Consider the following 16,856-nt stretch of genomic DNA (forward strand, 5'->3'; position numbering starts at 1 on the left):
CCAACTCGTACCCTGAGCAAGATGTCACGCAGCTAAAACACGTTAAACATTTTATCAATGTGTGGTTACAACATGGCTATGTAAGGACACGTAGCCAAAAGATATTTGTTAGATGCAGAGTGGACCGAATGCATTTGAGAAACATAAATGTAAACGTGAATGCATTGTGGAGAAAAGGATACAAAAAAGTTTTTTTTTCGTTTCTAACCTCAGTTGTATTACTTGAGTCATCTGCACGATTATCTGAAATGCCAGCGTTTCCCATAGCTGTGCGAAGCATCGCTGCATTGGCTCACTGCGATCTAAACTTCCTGTAGGTCCTGGAATGGGCAGTCACATCACATCAGCTGCATAATTACAGGCTAAAGGACAGCTTAACAATGAAATACTGTATGTTCCCCCACAATCTTCTGCGACATCAACCTTCAGGTCTCACTGGTACTTTAATGGAAGCATAAACTTTATTTCCTACCCTCCTTACACTCTGCTGTCCAGTGCGGTCCAACCAGGAACTGCAGCAGACACATGTGCTGAAGGTGCACTGGGATTCTGAGGTTACCAAGGTAACGCAACCCTGAGAATCTGACTTGGAGATTGGGATATTTACTTGAATGGGACCAGCACAAATAACACTGACGCAAAGGCAAGGACAGCACCCGATCCTCCGTGTGTGTGTATATAGACAGGGCTCGTTTTCAACATCCGTTCCTTTAGGTTAAGGCCAAGAGCAGAGACAGGCCACAACGTGAAGAAGCGCACGAGCACATGCATACACTCTCAACACTCACACGCACAAATACACAAACCTCCAATGCAGATCACTTCCTCCCACACATAAACCTTGGGCTGCAAATTGTTCTGTCCCTCAATAACACACACACACACACACACCTCCCACTGCTTCATTCTCCCACCCACGCGCCTCCAGAAATGTGTGTGGAAAAACGAGACAACCCATCTGATATGCCTGACCTGCTCATTATTATACTCAGCAGGCAAATGGAAGGACGAGCTGGCTTTGCATAACGCAGAGCCGGTGTTAAATCACCACACCGCTCCAAATGACTACAAACACCACAACTACCCAAACACACCTGTGAGAAACCCCCCCTCTCCCTGCAAGGATGTTCGCTTGACCTGTCTCTGCATGTCTGGATGTCGACTTGAACTGAATTGAATTGATCAAAGGGGGTGGGGGGAGGGCGGGGTGGTTGATAGCTTACCAGAACCAAATGGGAGGCAGACGCACAATGACCATTTGGGTAATGTATTTAACCTCAGTACACATGGCTGTCAATTTGGGACTAACCTGCCGGAGATGGGGGTAAGTACAAGGTGTGTGTGTGTGTGTGTGTGTGTGTGTGTGTGGGGGGGGGGGGGTAGACAAACATACAGAGGTAACTATAACCATTTGCTTACCTGCCACCGCAGTAGGACATTTTGTTCTGGGAAAGGGGTCATACCGCTGATGTGAGAACAATGCTGTATTGTAATTGACCTGCCTTGCTTTGCCTTGGTACGTTCCATACTACAATAAGACTATTTTTGCTTTGCTAATAAACTGTTATTGATCTGTTAATGTTACTGAGGTTTGAGTAATAAAGGTTAGAGTCATTATAACCCTCAATGATTTATGACAGCCTCCCACTGTTAATGACAGATGGCCACATATAGTGTCCAACCATTGCGTTTAAGGATAGAAAGAATAGCTGTGGATCAAATGGGTGTCACCAGGAATCTGCAGTGTATATTCCATCCTGGGAATGTTCCCTCTTGGCAATTGTAACACCCAGATAAAAACCCTCAGTGGTGGCAGTTCTGTTGAGATTCGGATGAAATGCTCATACAGGCACCCTTGCGAGTCTCACTTTGTGCATTGTAGTCGAAACCATTTCCAACTGATTGTTACTTCACTGGTTGCCAGTGTGTTACTTCACCGGTCTCAACCTGATTCCACAAAGGGAGAAGCTTCCCAACAGATCTAAACTTTTTAACTACCACAAGTTCCACGTTACAATGAGCAAAATTCCATCACTCCACTTTAAATGTTTTGTGTCGTAAGCAAAATGAAGCAATTTAGTAGCTTTCTGCGAATATAAACGCCCGCGGAATATGCGGTCTGGAATTTCTCTGTGGTGTACGGTCAGTGTTAAGTGTACATGGGCACTGGCCAGTGAAGGAAAACTACACCCACTCCGAACGACATCTCGGGCTCTGCGTTTCTAGCGCTAGTCAGGTGACGGCGAGCGATTGCGTGTGCAGAGCGGGGGGCGGGGGGGGGGGGGAAGCGGCAGGAAGAAAAGGCAGGCCACGGCCACATCATTTCTTTAAACGCGCCGACCTTCAAAGTCACTTTCCATTCTACAGCCACCCCACCCTCCGGAACCGCGCCCCCACCCACCCGAGCCCGACTCATAAAGCATCGCGCAACCCCCGCTCCTTCATAATCAGCTCCGCAAACAAAGCCTGAAAGGAAATGAGGCGCTCGGGTGTGCACACACACAAAAAAAAAAGACAGCGTGATCTCTCCCTCACCCTCTGGACAAACAGCAGCCCAACACACGCGCGTCACGCCTGCGGTCCTCCGCACGCCCCTGGCTTAAACACAGACACCGCAGAATCCAGGATCCAAAGAGCCATTTACAATCCCACGCCGATGTGAATCGAGCTTTTAAGGGTGTGTACGTGTCACAGGGTAACAGAGAAACAGAATGCAATGACGCTTTCTAGGGGTGCAGTGACAGTGTACAGTACAAATCATCAAGAAGCCAACTGGTCTGGAGTCTGCATCCAAAACGTTGGCGGTTTAAGGCCCGTGCAAAAGGCGGTTTTTTAGGCCCAAACTCTCACTCAGTACGAAGCTACCCTGCTGGAGCCCACACCGAGTGCATCCGTCATATTGTACCAGACTGGGGGGACAAGGCTGCCATGGATTTAGTGAAAGAAGTAAGCTGACTGAAGGACAAAAGGTTCCAAAGAGAAAGGTTCTGGGAGTTGTAGGCCTTCACACCGAATTCAGAGACTGATGATCACACAGTGTGGATAAAACACACCGTGAACAAAGAGAACGGTCCTGGCAGTTAACAGGTAGAGGAAATGCATACAGATTCCGCTTCTGCAACTCCAGGGCAAAACATCACGACCGCTTTGAGAGACGAGTCGGCAAAGACAAAGAAGGGAAAAAAATAAAGAGAAACGCACAGCAGCAATCAATGACGTGCCATATTCAAACTGCACCCTCTCGTACTGAAGCAGGAGGAAAAGAGTGTAGCGGCACACACATCAGGCACTCCATCGCTCTCCCCCACACACACACACACACACACACACAGATACAGGCTCAGACAGCAAAGGTGCCATTGTTTATCCCAAAGACATTATTCCACTGTTAAAAAAAAAAAACACTCCACTCCGTTGTCCTTTGACTGGGTCAGTGATGATGAGAGAAGTTCCAGTGAAGATACCTTAACACTTTCGTTGTGATTGAAACCTGAGAGTGAACCCACGCCAATGTCACCCAAACGACCAAATGTCCAATATGGCACAACGATTTCATTCTGCTCGCACAAAGTCTGGTGAAGCAGGCCAGGGAGGTGACAAATACTGCTGTCAAGCTTGCCTATCCTCTTCAGAGAAATAGTGCCACCTACTGGTCGTGATAATGCATACACATCACCACTCTAAAAGCTAGTGTAACAGTACAAACTACAGACCATCCCCCCCAGCACATCCAACAGGTTCTCCCCCCGCTCTTGAAACCACTGACACTCAGAAACAAGGAGAAGGTAAAATCATCTTTATGTAGATTCTCAAACCTGTAAAAATGTAATGAAAGCTGGCAGAGTCTGTGACCGTCCAAGGGCCGGGGTTGAGTAGCCCTGCATACGCTGCTGCTCCCAGGGAAAAGGGATCATTTCAGCAGAACGCTGCGGCCCTTCAGAACAGGCCGAGTACCTCTGCAGGCTCTGTGGCCACCGCCAAGGCTGAGTGGAAGAATGAACAAACCCTTTGACTGACTGAGCTCTTCGGTCAATCTTGAAAGCAGACAGATGACTCTGCGCGAGATGCTGCGCTCTGCTTGTTACTGTCATAGTCACTGCCACCTCAGTGTCTTCCAGGCTGCTGGAGGTCAAAGGTCAGGGTCTTCCAGGTCCATGTGAATGGCCGAAACCATATCTGAACAGAGTAATCGTAGGCACCTCGGTCACATACCGAGGAAGGCGTTCTTTCTGGAAACGCTTGCAGGACGTTGTGGCGCTGGGGTTGTGTTCGGGGCGTTCGAGGTGCGAATTTTGGGGCGGCGCGCTGCTACCCTGCCCACGTGCACCTAAACCTGAACTAAGCTGAAGCCAATGCCTCCCATTGAGGTCAGATCTCTGTGAAGCCAGGCCATTTCCTCAATATGCTAAGCCCCACCCACAAACTCACTGTGGGTTCTGCAGCCTGCCTAGCCCCGCCCTCTGGGACTCCTTCCTTTCCTGCTTTGCCTTCTTCAGGAGCCTGTAGGCCTGGACCACGCGCTGCCGTTCTTCCTCCATTATCCTCTGCCTCGCCATGGAGGACTTCGCTGTCGAAACTGGGGTGTGCCCAAGCAGAGAGTTCAGCAGCAGCCCCTTTGTCGCCCCCTGGAGGTAGGAGAGAGGAAAACCCAGAGAAAAAAAAATCAAGCTGTCCCATGACCAAAGAGGCAGCAAATAAACACATGCCATCTCAGGCTGATACAACATCCTGTGTTCCAAACACAAGTGTGCATTCAACATATCCTGTACTACTGTACATTCATACCACACACTATGAGAAGAAATACTGTGAATTCCCATCAATTCTCACCTATACATCAGTTTCACAACATTTCTCACATTTAAAATTTGTATTTTTGGAATTTAGCAGAAGAACGTGTCCGGAGGGCTTACACAGCATTCTGCACATATAATGCATGTATAAAGCTGGGCATCCCCCTTAAGCAATTAAAAACTTGGTTCAAGGATGCAACAGCAATTCCCAACCAGGGATCTGAAACAGTAACCTCTGATTTATGTGCCTTCCTTTAACATTCTACCATCCTGCCGGCCCCTTGAATTCTTTTTACGAGTGCTCTAGGCAGTGTCCATTATGGAAAACGTGTAAACCCCTCTCCATCGCTGGACTGGAGCAGGATATGACGACATGCAAGAATGCCCCGCCTCCAGCTGCCCCTACCGCTGTCTTGCAGGCTGCCTTCCTGGGTTTGGTTGTCAAGCATGGGGGAGCCATGGCAACTTCGCCAAACTGCACCGTGTCTGGAGAGCAGAAGTTCTCATCAAAGAACGCAATCAAAAGGAATGACAGACCATGCCACAGAACCAAGCTCACATGACCACAACTCCACACAGATCAGCCCAAACAGAAGACCAGATGCCACGTTGGCCACACAGGTAGCCACGCACAGGTAGCCACGCCCTCCACTCAGGCATACCAGTATATAGCTCCTTCTCCTCCTCCTCCTGTCTTCTCTCAGCCTTCTTCTTTTGCAGCCGCTGTAGCCTCACTTTGTCAAATCTAAAATAAAAGAATTTTTTAAAAAAAAAGGGGGGGGGGGGGGGTGAATCACTGCAATCTTAAACAGATTAAACCTAACATGGTAAACAGATGCTGTACACATGCCCATCTTAGCTCAGTAAGCAAGCATTTCCTGGGGAGCATATCTCCCAGACACGCACAACCCAAAATTAAACCAGCATTTGACTGGTTTTGTTTCAAATATGTGCCAAGGAGCAGTTTATGGATTGGCCGTAGAACGAGGCACTGACCAGTTTAGTCATTTCACACAATCATTTTAATTGCTGATGCAAAAACAATAGCTTTGCAAGTGAACCACAATAGCAAACAGTCCTGATGTCTTTGGAATTTCATATTCCTAGTCATTGGTTTTATGTTTAGAAGGACAGTGCAGCTTTTTGAAATATTATTACAATTTTGGTGTGTTTTTATGATTTGCCGAAATCGTTTTTGCACGGGCAAAGGATATTTGAGATATTTACATAAGTATCTGTGAACCCAATGCGGTCCAGAGCTCCGGGAACCGCCCCCCTGGCTGCCACTCACTCTTTTTTCTTCTCAGACTTCCGCTTGTCCGCCGGGTGCTCCTGCTCCTCCTGCGTCAACTCCGGCTTGCGGTCCAGCTGGTTCTTGGTGAGGAAGAGCACGTGCTGGGTCTCCCGGTTCATGCGCCGCAAGTAGGCCTTCTCCGACTCCCTCTGACGTCGGCGAAAGTGAGGAACCGGGATCGCGCCGGTCGCCTGGGATCTATCGGCGTTCTGCTTGAGCGCAACGGCTACAGAGCACGAGAGAGAGGAGAGAACAAGTGTAATAACGGCTCAGCAAAATAACAATTTTGCAAGGAAATATAATCAATGACATTATTTTAAAACATTTTATAAAAAGATCCATAGTCGTAAAACCCATCATTTGAATTAACATTTGACTACTCTAATATCTCTAATTTTACATGTACTGTAAATTCATGTACTGTAAATTCCATTAAATATGTAATTAAATATCTTCTACTTTTTTCCAACAGGATTTCCCAAAAAATGTGCATGAATTCGAAACAATGTTATGAATTTCTGCCTGCAGCAATACTGCCCAATAAGGAAGTGAGTGAATACATTTCCTCCAAAAGTTCTAATATCACAGCAGTCACCTTTATTCTTTTTCATCTTCCTTGCGCCAATCTTCATCCTCTCCTTGCTCTTCATGATCTCGCGAAGGCGGAAGGGGATCTGCTGCAGGTGTTCCTCCTGCTTTGGTTTGGCATCTCGCTTCTGTTTTTTCTTGCTATGAACACAGACGACTACCATTTCAGTAACTAGCCAGCGTCACTCAATAAAGTAGTGATAAAAGTGCGACAAATAACGTCGTCAGTGTCAACTGTCAATGATCAGTTACCGCCTACACTATATAATAGCTCTGTTTTTAAAAGTATCGGTATTACCACAACAAATAACTAGCTAGTTTCTCTACAAACAAGTGGTGTAACGGTGCGTTCTGGTGGTAACGACCTCAATTCACAATTAGTTAGCCTACGCAATTGCATCGCAGCCAAATTTATTTACGTTAGCCAGTGAGTTTACTTTTCCCGAATGGACTATGCTTCGTTCTAGCGTTTACGTTAAGTTATATGCCCGAAACTGTTATAACATCAGTAGAAGACAGCTGCACAGATTACCGGATGCCTCAATGTATCAAAGTTAGCGAGCTAACAGTGTACGTCTGGTTACGTTATTTCGGGAGAACATGGTAGCATGCTAACTAGGCGTTTTTAAGAAAACAAGGAAAAGACAGAACAAGTAACCTAAATTACCCGAATGGTTGTTCTTTTTTCGACGTCCGTAGCAACGATTCATCGGGTTTAATATTCTGTTTTTTGCCCATCTTTTATATTTAATAGCGTACACAACTACAAACAAGCACGCTGACTGATAACCACGTGGTTACAATAATCTGAACTCTAACCTCTCGCAGTCCAACCCACTATACCTTTTTGGATGTTCCAATTCGCTGAAAGACCGTAGTCTGATTGGTCATTCTGGCCCATATGAGCGAATGGGCCTTGGCCTGGGCCCACGTTCAGACGGTTCTGACTGACAGAATGGATAACTAAGGACACCAAACAGGTGGCAAATTTTCGCCATTCCAATCATAGTAAAATACAACATTTTATAATAACTAATAATTTAATTTAATCTCATATATTTGAAATTTGTGTAGGGCTTCTGTTTTTTTGTGTTTATACATTATGTGTAGCCTATTTCCTACCATTGTATAAACTTCAATTAAATTTTATTTGGATTGAGCTTTTTACAAAGAACTGCCACAAAGACACTTTACAGAGTAGCAAGGCAAGAGACAGAGCAAACAGAGCAAACACCAGGCCTGAACCCCCAAATAGCCAATACATGAGTTTAAAAAAAACCCTCAAACGGTGGTGAGAAAAAACTCCCCAATGGGAAGAACCTGGCTATAGAGGGGAAGCCCATCATCCACTGGCCAGCCTGGTGCAAAGTAGTAGTAGAATGAAATGTAGCAGAAATGCTACAAGGGATCTATCACAGCAAAAAAAAAAAAAAAAAAAGGGTTAAGCAGGTTACAGTTGTGATGATAACTAACAGGAATTATAGAAGATCAAATGGTATAGTTCAGTTCAATGGACGGAGTGTAGCACAGTGGGTAAGGAACTGGGCTTGTAACCGAAAGGTTGCAGGTTCGGATCCCGGGTAGGACACTGCCGTTGTACCCTTGAGCAAGGTACTTAACCGAAATTGCTTCAGTATATATCCAGCTGTATAAATGGATACAATGTAAAAAATGCCATGTAAAAGTTGTGTAAGTCACTCTGGATAAGAGCGTCTGCTAAATGCCTGTAATGTAATGTAATGTAAAGTGTAGTGCACTTTAGAGGATCCGGGTGATGGATCTGGAGCTCCAGGCTGCATCAAGGCATGGCCAGGGGAGGAACAGGCCTAAGCAGTCCATGGCCATGGACAGGGCTGTAGCAGGGCGAGGAAAGGGGAGGGAGCCCCATGGAAAGAGAAACAGAGAAAAAGAAACAGAGAAGATAAGGTTAGGCACTATAAAGATTGTCAATGCACAGAGTATATGTATGTGTATGTATATCAATGGCTAACTATAGGATTGACTAAAGAAGTAAGTTTTAAGCATACACTTAAAGACAGAGAGGGTGTATGATGCCTGCACATACATAGATTGTTCCATAAGACAGGAGCTCTATAAAGGAAGGCTCTACCAGCCATTTTAATTTTAGATATACGTGGAATTTTTACATAACCAGCATATTGTGAATGAAATAATATTGGAGGAGACAATTTAAAGCTTAGAGATTTAAGCACTGGACTTATATGTTCCCATTCTTAGTTCTAGTAAGAAAAAAACCTGGTTTTGTCCTTGGTGAGGACATTATCTAAAAAGTGAATGAATATCGCATAACTCACTTGGCTAAATACATGTAAAATAAAGTAACTTATAGAAGTAAATTACTGTGGGTTGCGTTTCAGCATTTGAAGACCTAAATCAGTGGCATTACCTGTTGGATCTCCCAGACACTGGTGCCGAATGAGGGAATGACCAAGATGTCATTTTACAAATCTGGCTGGTCATAACACCCTCAGCATGAAGATTATATAATCACATTTATTGGCCAAGATTATAATCCTGCCCCCCAGTTGAAAATTTTGGCCAGCGCTCCCAGACATTCATCACTTCATAAGAAAGCCAGGGGACGGAGAGGGATGGATTTTCCCATAGTGCTGTGGGCAGCATCAGCAACCTGACAGTATAGTGAAAACTGGCAAAGCAGGGAGACAAAGGTGGTTGCTGTTAGCTTAACATTAAAAATGCTCATTTTTAGGATATATTATCCCAGATATGACAGCATGTGTATTTGTACATGTGAACACTACTTTCAGCTTGCAGGACGTATATATCACATGGCTTCCAAACACATCGAACATGCACACACACAAACACACGCACACACACGAACATGCACGCACGCACGCACGCACGCACGCACTCACATATGCTACAGTGGAATAACTCGAACCACAGAGTGATGTACTGTAATTGAACTAAATGAAGACCAAACGTAGGCCGTAACTGTTAGAGTTCCTCCTGATTGAGGTGTGGCTGCTGGGGGGTTCATCAGCTCAGATCTGAGAGGAGGAGATTATCTGGGGAGAGGGGCGGTAATCCACCGTTTGAATGCTGGCGTATGCGAAGTGGGGATTACACGCTGTACCTGGTGAAGTGCTGAGGGCTGGACATTGAGGGCTTGGCAGTGTCGCAGAACGGAGAGGAATGTAGCGCAGCAGATTTGTGTGCGACAACAAATGCCGAATGGAGCTGGGAGCGCATTCCAGAACATCCAGCGGCCAATCAGTCCGATCCGTTTCCTGCTGAATCACTGCTCTGCACTTTACCTGCTCAACCGATTACCCTGATGCCCCTGGAACATCTCTGCACAGTTTTGAATTTTGTTTTGGAAACAGGGCTCTACAGTGCTCCTATTTTAGGGGCATATCCTCCTGAAAATTGATGTGTGCTAACAGGAAAAACACTTTAGGGGCACATCTAATTGTGATTCATTAGTGCTCTCCTACATTTTTCAGCTTAGGAGCGCAAGCGCTCCTTGAAAGCATGTTAGTGTAGAGCCCTGTAGAAATATCCCCCAGCTCTCCACTAATAAAACCTTTTTCTGTTTTTGGCAGGGTATCGTTTATTTCACTATCAAAAGATTTTGTGTTCGTTCACCCTGCACCAATCTGTGTGCCCTTTCACTGTGACAATCAAAGCAATCTTGAAAACCTTGATTAAATTTAATTTGCCACAACTGCAGACTTTGCAAAAAGTAAAAGAGAAGATAAAAAATAAATCACACACTGAAGTGTCATGTTTAACAACCAGTATGTCTGTCTGTCTGTCTGTTTTCCTGAATGGGTGTTCCCCCAACTGAAAACAGATGGCTTCTGTTTACACACGTGTCTGACCTACACACGGACATTGGCAGTGTGTTTCTCTGTTTCGGGACAAGGAGACAATTCTCTAATTCATTAATGGCCTTCCCTTTTATAATCTGAGATCTCCAATTGAAAACTCATCCTACCTCTGCCAACGGTTTTAAACAATACCTTCCCTATCTTACTGATTACAACGATTTTGATGGGGAAGGTGGTGAAGGTCAAGTTGGGGGGGGGGGGGGGGTATGGGTTGGAATAGGCACGCGTCGATGAGGGGGTCTGAATCAGAGGAGGGTGGGGGCTCAGCTTTAATCCCCTTAGGTCTCCAGGTTGTATAAGAGCACCATCTCCACATCATCCACTCCAAGAAAGCCCAATCCAGACTGCATTGCCTGAAGCTAAAAAGGAAGCTGCTACACACACTGCTGGTGAGTACCGTACTACAGACTGGCATGTGCTGTGCTGTACTGTGCCATGCAGTGCTGTGCTGTGTGTAACTGACACAGCACAGCCTATAGGTCATATTAGATTAGGTTAGAATGTATTGCTCACTTTCACTTTAAATTTATTTTTTGCCTCACCTGAATGCAATGACATATGCCTTAACAATGTGCGATTAAAATTCATAAAACAAGCCTGCGATCAAAATAGCAAGAGAACAGCAGCATATTAGAACTTAGAAGAATGACCTAGCTCAGGAGGTAAGAGCGGTTGTCTGGCAGTTGGAGGGTTGCCGGTTCGATCCCCGCCCTGGGCGTGTCGAAGTGTCCCTGAGCAAGACACCTAACCTCTAACTGCTCTGGTGAATGAGAGGCATCAATTGTAAAGCGCTTTGGATAAAAGCGCTATATAAATCCAGTCCATTTACCTATTAAAAATGTGAACAATGAATGAAGGGGCAGTTGGTGTGTGTGGCTGTGCTCGGTTTATTCGATGCCCTACGCTAGGGATAGAGGACTCGTGAATGATGGCTCTGCTAGCCCTGGACAATCTGAGACAGGAGCCTTATGGGCTGTACCTTGCAAATATCTAAGCAATGTGCGGCAAGTGACCTGTGCATTCCTTTCAGGTTCAGATGTGAAATTATTCCCGGTTGGTTGTTCTACTTTCCATTTATTAAGCATTATCCAATGATAAGAAAATGGGAGCCAAGATTTTTTTTTGCATTGATGGCAGGGGATGGAAGGTCAAGAGGTGATCAGTGAGGATTAGCAAATAGGGAACCAGGATGTTCTTTTCAATTTGAGTCCAGATTCAAGAGGGGGGGACTGGTTACCTGCCATACATTGCTGCAGTCAACATCTCTCTGTAAATGGGTAATATGGACAGGTATATTTGCTGGAGAAATGAATGGTGTGTTTTAAGTGTTTTAAAGAATAGGTGGTCTGACAGCTGCTGCAGCCAACTAGCTGATACAGTATCATTTTTGGAATGGTGTATGCTAAGCTATTAAGCTATATTTTATAGCTTAATAGCTTTGCTTTTTCTGCAACACACAGTATGTACCGTGCATGGCCAACAAATATATATTTAGATTTGTATTACAGAGTGCTGACTTAAGACTGGCTTGACAGTGGCAGCATGACTGGTATTATTAAGATAAAAAAATGTTTAGTGTGGCGTATATTTACAACTTCATCTTCCTGTTCGTTGGGGCTAATAAAGAAATCTGGACCAAGAACTGGCTAGATCAATTGCTTATCAATTGCAGCACCGACAAAATAATTCCCCTTTGTGCATTAATTCTGTATTTCATGTATAACATTATAATGATAACAATTAACTTTGGACTAAACTATGAAAGTACTTTAACCCTTTAAGGTGTAAGATCTAATATGTACATATGTAAGATCTAAATATATCTTAACTGAATATTGTAATGCTGAAGTAACAATTGTCACTGGTAACTGGAAGCAATGGGGTTTTAGAATGCTAGCTTAGAATTTTGAAAAAAACATTCCAAAAAAAATCTACTCTTCAAAGCGTTAATATACCAAATTAAAGTAGAGCATTAGCTATAGTGTGAATGCTTGTTAGACTGAGCAAGGGATTATGGGAAGTGTGTCATTATCAAATAGCGATGGCAATACAAGGATGCCGCTCCCCTAGTCCTGAGGGGTCAGTATTTATAAACGTTCCATCATCCCTCTTAATAACAAACAAGAGGATTCACCTGAAGCCACCCACCTAAGCTCTGGATCAGACTGGCCTGTTATAAGCCTCCTGGTGAGGCATGCTTAGATGGGCATAGAGGAACGATTAAGACAGGGTGGCAAAGACTAAGCCCCAGAGTATTCGCCAAGTCCACAGATCCTCTATGGCAACGAGATGGACCAATAAGCTCCTTTCATTCTTCCATCCTGGCTATTGAATTGCTATATGAGTTTCTGGGTGTCATATGAAAGTTGAATGAATATTGGAATGGTTCAGCTTTAGTGGAAGACAGGCTGTTCTATCAATGCAAAGATTGCCATTACCATCTTGTTAGCACAGAGAATCCATACTCAGACACCAGAAGCTTGTGGACTCCCAGCCCTAATTGCTACCCTGGCAAGCCTGAAGGGTGTCTGAGGCTGAATTATTCCTTGTTAGGAGCAGAATTCCTGAAGAAAATCATAGGTACTGTACCAGTTATTGTAACAGATGCGCAAAACAGAGCATCCAGTTTTGCTGTTAAAGACCCATCAAGTGTCTTATCTTTTCTCTCTCTCTATCCACATTCTCCATCTCTTTAGCTGCATCTCAGAGTTGGTCAAACCAAGCCACAGCCTTCAGTGTGCTCCCCCATCACCTCCGGAGCCCCAGCTAGAAGCTGATTCCTTTGCTTCCTTCGCCCATACTCCTCCAGCTCTTGAAGATCTCCCACCTCTTGCCTACCATCAAGTCGCCGAGGCATGAACTTGGCGGTGGCCAAACCCGAGCTCAAGGCCAGCGCGCGCGTGTCCGGCGGGAGTGCAGCTGCCACCGCGCCGCGCAACGGCCCGCCAAAGTTCAAGCAGAGGTCGACCCGACAGTTCAAGAGCAGGCCCCCGAAGAGGGGCGTCCTGGGGTCAGTACTAACGGCCACTAAGCGCCTCCATTCACCGTTCAAGCCCCCCCTGTGGTAACCTGCTGCTCCGTACATCCATTCATCGAATAGCTCTTCATGTTAATTGCATGTTAGTTTCACAAAGTAACAAATTACCTTTTTTTTATATGCTTTGCAATATATGTATATATTACTTTCAAATTAATCTGAGTGTTAGAAAATAATTCCCTTCTGCTTGCTCAAACCCACTCAATGTAGCTGAAAGACTTGAATCATGAATAAGGCACTGCTGTTGAACCCATGAGCAAGTTATTCAAGCCGGAAGACTTCACTATCCACCCATACAAATGCACAAAATGTTAATTCACGCAGCAGCCCTGGAATAGTGTCTGCCAAAGTCCACAGATATGACCGCCATTACTAATACTATTGCTGTTGCTACTCGTACTGCAACTGCTAATGCTGTAACTACACATATATTACCACCTTCACTGCTACTTCTAATGCAATATGCAACACTCGGCAGGGGACATGGTTCCTGTTTGTGTAGCACTGCCCTGTCTCTGATAAGCTCCCCGTTTGAAATGTGTAAAATCCTTGAACTGTGAGTGACATTAACCAAAGCTTGCCATCGCTTTGCTCAGATTCGGTGATGATATCCCTGGGATGGAAGGCTTAGGAATGGGTAAGATCAGTATTCTACAGTATACCATAAATAATGCATCATCTGAATACCACATCTGTGCTTGAATTATTTAATATTGTATAATCATTGTTTTGCTAGGATGTCACATTGAGATAAAGAATCTCATTTGTAAATGTCTTGCTTAATCTATCTTAATCTTAATCTAAAAAAAGTTCACATGGTAGAGGGACCCTCGCAATGTCCCCATAAAACATGTGCACTTCATAGTGTGCCTGTGATGGCATCACACGATGCCCTGATATCTTGTTTTTAGTGCACAAGAGATTAGTGTTAGCGCAGAGAGGAGGAGGAGGAAGTGTGGCCCCATCTCCCTCAGTGGATAATGGGGTCTTTGTTCTCTTTCCTCTGCAGACATCACTGTCATCTGCCCCTGGGAAGCTTTCAGCCACCTGGAGCTCCATGAACTGGCTCAGTATGGCATCATCTGAGTCCTCCACCTTCCCACAAGCCCCTCTGTGTCTCATCCTCCATCCTACTCAAGCAACCTGTCTGCAGCTTGCTCTCTGCTGTATCTGTTCAAGAGGCACACAGATAACAAAAAAGCAGCTAAATATGATGTTATGGAAATATATATTTAAAAAAGGCCACCGTGAGACTGTTACCCCTCTTTGTAACTATTTTTTTAGTGTCTGGTATTTCCTGCAGCCAAAGTTCTCTGCCATCTCAGCTATTGTTTTACAATTTTATTTATTTCCACTGAAACAAATGATGACTTCAGTTATCCTATGTTGTTCTTATTTTTCTATTCTTTTTTATAAAAATATTCTAATTCATTTAAATTAGGATTTCCATGAAATTAACCTGATTAAAAGTGCAGTATAATATTCTGCTTTTATTCTAGCTTAGGTTTTATTTTATTTATTTTTATTTATTTTTAACCATTTTCTGCATAGGTATACTCAGGGATAAAAGCCTTTGTCTGTTTATGTCATTTGTTAGCAAACACTGTAGTGACAAGATAGTTGTACTTTCTAAATGGGGCGCCTTGCTTCTGAAGGTCAATCTGAAGAGAGTGTTGGCAGGCTGTAAAGAGCACTCTGGATAAGAGCGTCTGCCAAATGCCTGTAATGTATTTCCCGAACTTACATGCAATATGCTAATATCGATTGTGCGAGGACACCCAGTTTTAGAATCCTAGCCACGCCAATACACGCCACGCATAGGTTATTTACGTACAGTGATCAAGTAAAATAGTTACAGTGCAATTTTTTGAGATGCAGTATTGAATCGTTCGTAGTGTGGGAATTTACAAACGCGCATATTACTGGATATTCTTACAAACACACAGATAAGTTGCAATACAGTACACACTACCAATATTATCGTAAGAAATACACTTACTCATGAAGTTGATCCTCAGCTGGATCAGTTCGCAGTTCTAAATGACACCGTTCTTCATCAGTGTCAGCTTCAGTGTCCGGACCTGATGAGTTCGCGTCTTCATGGTCGCTCTCCCACAAAGCATGAAGAACATCCAGTCCAGTCATTCGTGCCATTTTCCGAAATGAAATGTAAGGATTGCCCGAGAAGACGTGGGCTATGCTTCTGTGTGACATTTTGGTAAATGGTAAATGGACTGCATTTATATAGCGCTTTTATCCAAAGCGCTTTACAATTGATGCCTCTCATTCGCCAGAGCAGTTAGGGGATAGGAGTTAGGTGTCTTGCTCAAGGACACTTCGACATGCCCAGGGCGGGGTTTGAACCGGCAACCCTCCGATTGCCAGACAATCGGTCTTACCTCCTGAGCTATGTCGCCCCTATTTTATCCTTGTTTACAGTAGGCGCTCTCGCACATAAACGCATCGCCCCTCCCCTGCCATCGATAGCAATTAGCATGTCATTATCTTGTGAATGTGGTCTGGGCGTACTTACTGCTGAGCGAAAATAACATATTAATGAGAAAGACTTAGCACATGGCAATGGTCTGTTTGATCTCATTTTAAATAGCTTAAAACAATTCATATTATTATGTCAATGGGCACATTGGAATGCCACGATTCAAAGGTTCATGTCAATGTCTTTTTTGTGTCCGTATGATAAAAGCTCGCGAAGTTATTCATCCAAATAGCAACGAAATCTTGTCGAGCTCCGCCAGCGGAGCTCTCGACCCCAGAGGGTTAAACAGAGTGAATGAAAGTAACATTGCACAAACAATGGCCATGGGATGCACAGCCTATGTTTTGGGCATTATTAAAGCGATTTTACATTAATATTTCCAACTGTGACTTTAAGCCGCCATTCGGAAAAAAATGCAGCCGGCTAACGCTTTCAAAGATCAATAGCTCCCAGACAATAGGGCGTAGGACCATCAAACCACAGCTAGAGTGTTCACAGACAGCGGCCCCGAGAAGCAGAGCCCATGCTTCAGGCGCTACCACCCCGCGCGATTTTACACAAATATTTCAAACTGTGACTTTAAGCCGCCATTAGGAAAAAAATTCAGCGGGCTAACGCATTCAAAGTTCAATAGCTCCCAGACAATAGGGCCTAGGACCATCAAACCACTGCTAGAGTGTTCACAGACAGCGGCCCCGAGAAGCAGAGCCTATGCTTCGGGCGCTACCATCCCGTGCGATTTTACACGAATATTTCCAAACCTGACTTT

The 16,856-nt window shown here is 44.5% G+C and overlaps 2 protein-coding genes across 2 annotated transcripts; one reads left to right on the plus strand and one right to left on the minus strand.

Annotated features, from left to right (window-relative positions):
* Positions 1 to 3,781: 3,781 nt before the first annotated feature.
* ccdc137 (coiled-coil domain containing 137) lies at positions 3,782 to 7,503 on the minus strand. The gene is made up of 6 exons (XM_064314575.1): positions 7,343 to 7,503; positions 6,683 to 6,816; positions 6,085 to 6,313; positions 5,456 to 5,538; positions 5,200 to 5,279; positions 3,782 to 4,625 (listed from the first exon to the last, which is right to left on the minus strand). The coding sequence occupies exons 1-6, from the start codon at positions 7,411 to 7,413 to the stop codon at positions 4,425 to 4,427; spliced, it is 798 nt and encodes a 265-aa protein (XP_064170645.1). The 5' UTR covers positions 7,414 to 7,503; the 3' UTR covers positions 3,782 to 4,424.
* A 3,329-nt stretch (positions 7,504 to 10,832) lies between these two features.
* Positions 10,833 to 15,276, plus strand: LOC135243893 (retinal rod rhodopsin-sensitive cGMP 3',5'-cyclic phosphodiesterase subunit gamma-like). The gene is made up of 4 exons (XM_064316019.1): positions 10,833 to 10,942; positions 13,250 to 13,563; positions 14,187 to 14,227; positions 14,600 to 15,276. The coding sequence occupies exons 2-4, from the start codon at positions 13,409 to 13,411 to the stop codon at positions 14,674 to 14,676; spliced, it is 273 nt and encodes a 90-aa protein (XP_064172089.1). The 5' UTR covers positions 10,833 to 10,942; positions 13,250 to 13,408; the 3' UTR covers positions 14,677 to 15,276.
* The last annotated feature ends 1,580 nt before the right edge of the window (positions 15,277 to 16,856 follow it).

The sequence above is a fragment of the Anguilla rostrata genome, chromosome 17, assembly GCF_018555375.3.
Source record: "Anguilla rostrata isolate EN2019 chromosome 17, ASM1855537v3, whole genome shotgun sequence".
In the NCBI taxonomy this organism is placed as follows: domain Eukaryota; kingdom Metazoa; phylum Chordata; class Actinopteri; order Anguilliformes; family Anguillidae; genus Anguilla; species Anguilla rostrata.

What these genes read in the sequence shown, in the direction of transcription:
- ccdc137 (XM_064314575.1), bottom strand. Translation starts at nt 7,413, where the DNA reads ATGGGCAAAAAACAGAATATTAAACCCGATGAATCGTTGCTACGGACG. An exon ending in AAAAAAGAACAACCATTCGG is followed by an intron (nt 6,817 to 7,342) that starts GTAATTTAGGTT and finishes CTGTGTTCATAG; the next exon opens with CAAGAAAAAACAGAAGCGAG. An exon ending in GGAGAAGGAGCTATATACTG is followed by an intron (nt 5,280 to 5,455) that starts GTATGCCTGAGT and finishes TCTGCTCTCCAG; the next exon opens with ACACGGTGCAGTTTGGCGAA.
- LOC135243893 (XM_064316019.1), top strand. Translation starts at nt 13,409, where the DNA reads ATGAACTTGGCGGTGGCCAAACCCGAGCTCAAGGCCAGCGCGCGCGTG. An exon ending in CCGAAGAGGGGCGTCCTGGG is followed by an intron (nt 13,564 to 14,186) that starts GTCAGTACTAAC and finishes CGCTTTGCTCAG; the next exon opens with ATTCGGTGATGATATCCCTG. An exon ending in GATGGAAGGCTTAGGAATGG is followed by an intron (nt 14,228 to 14,599) that starts GTAAGATCAGTA and finishes TTTCCTCTGCAG; the next exon opens with ACATCACTGTCATCTGCCCC.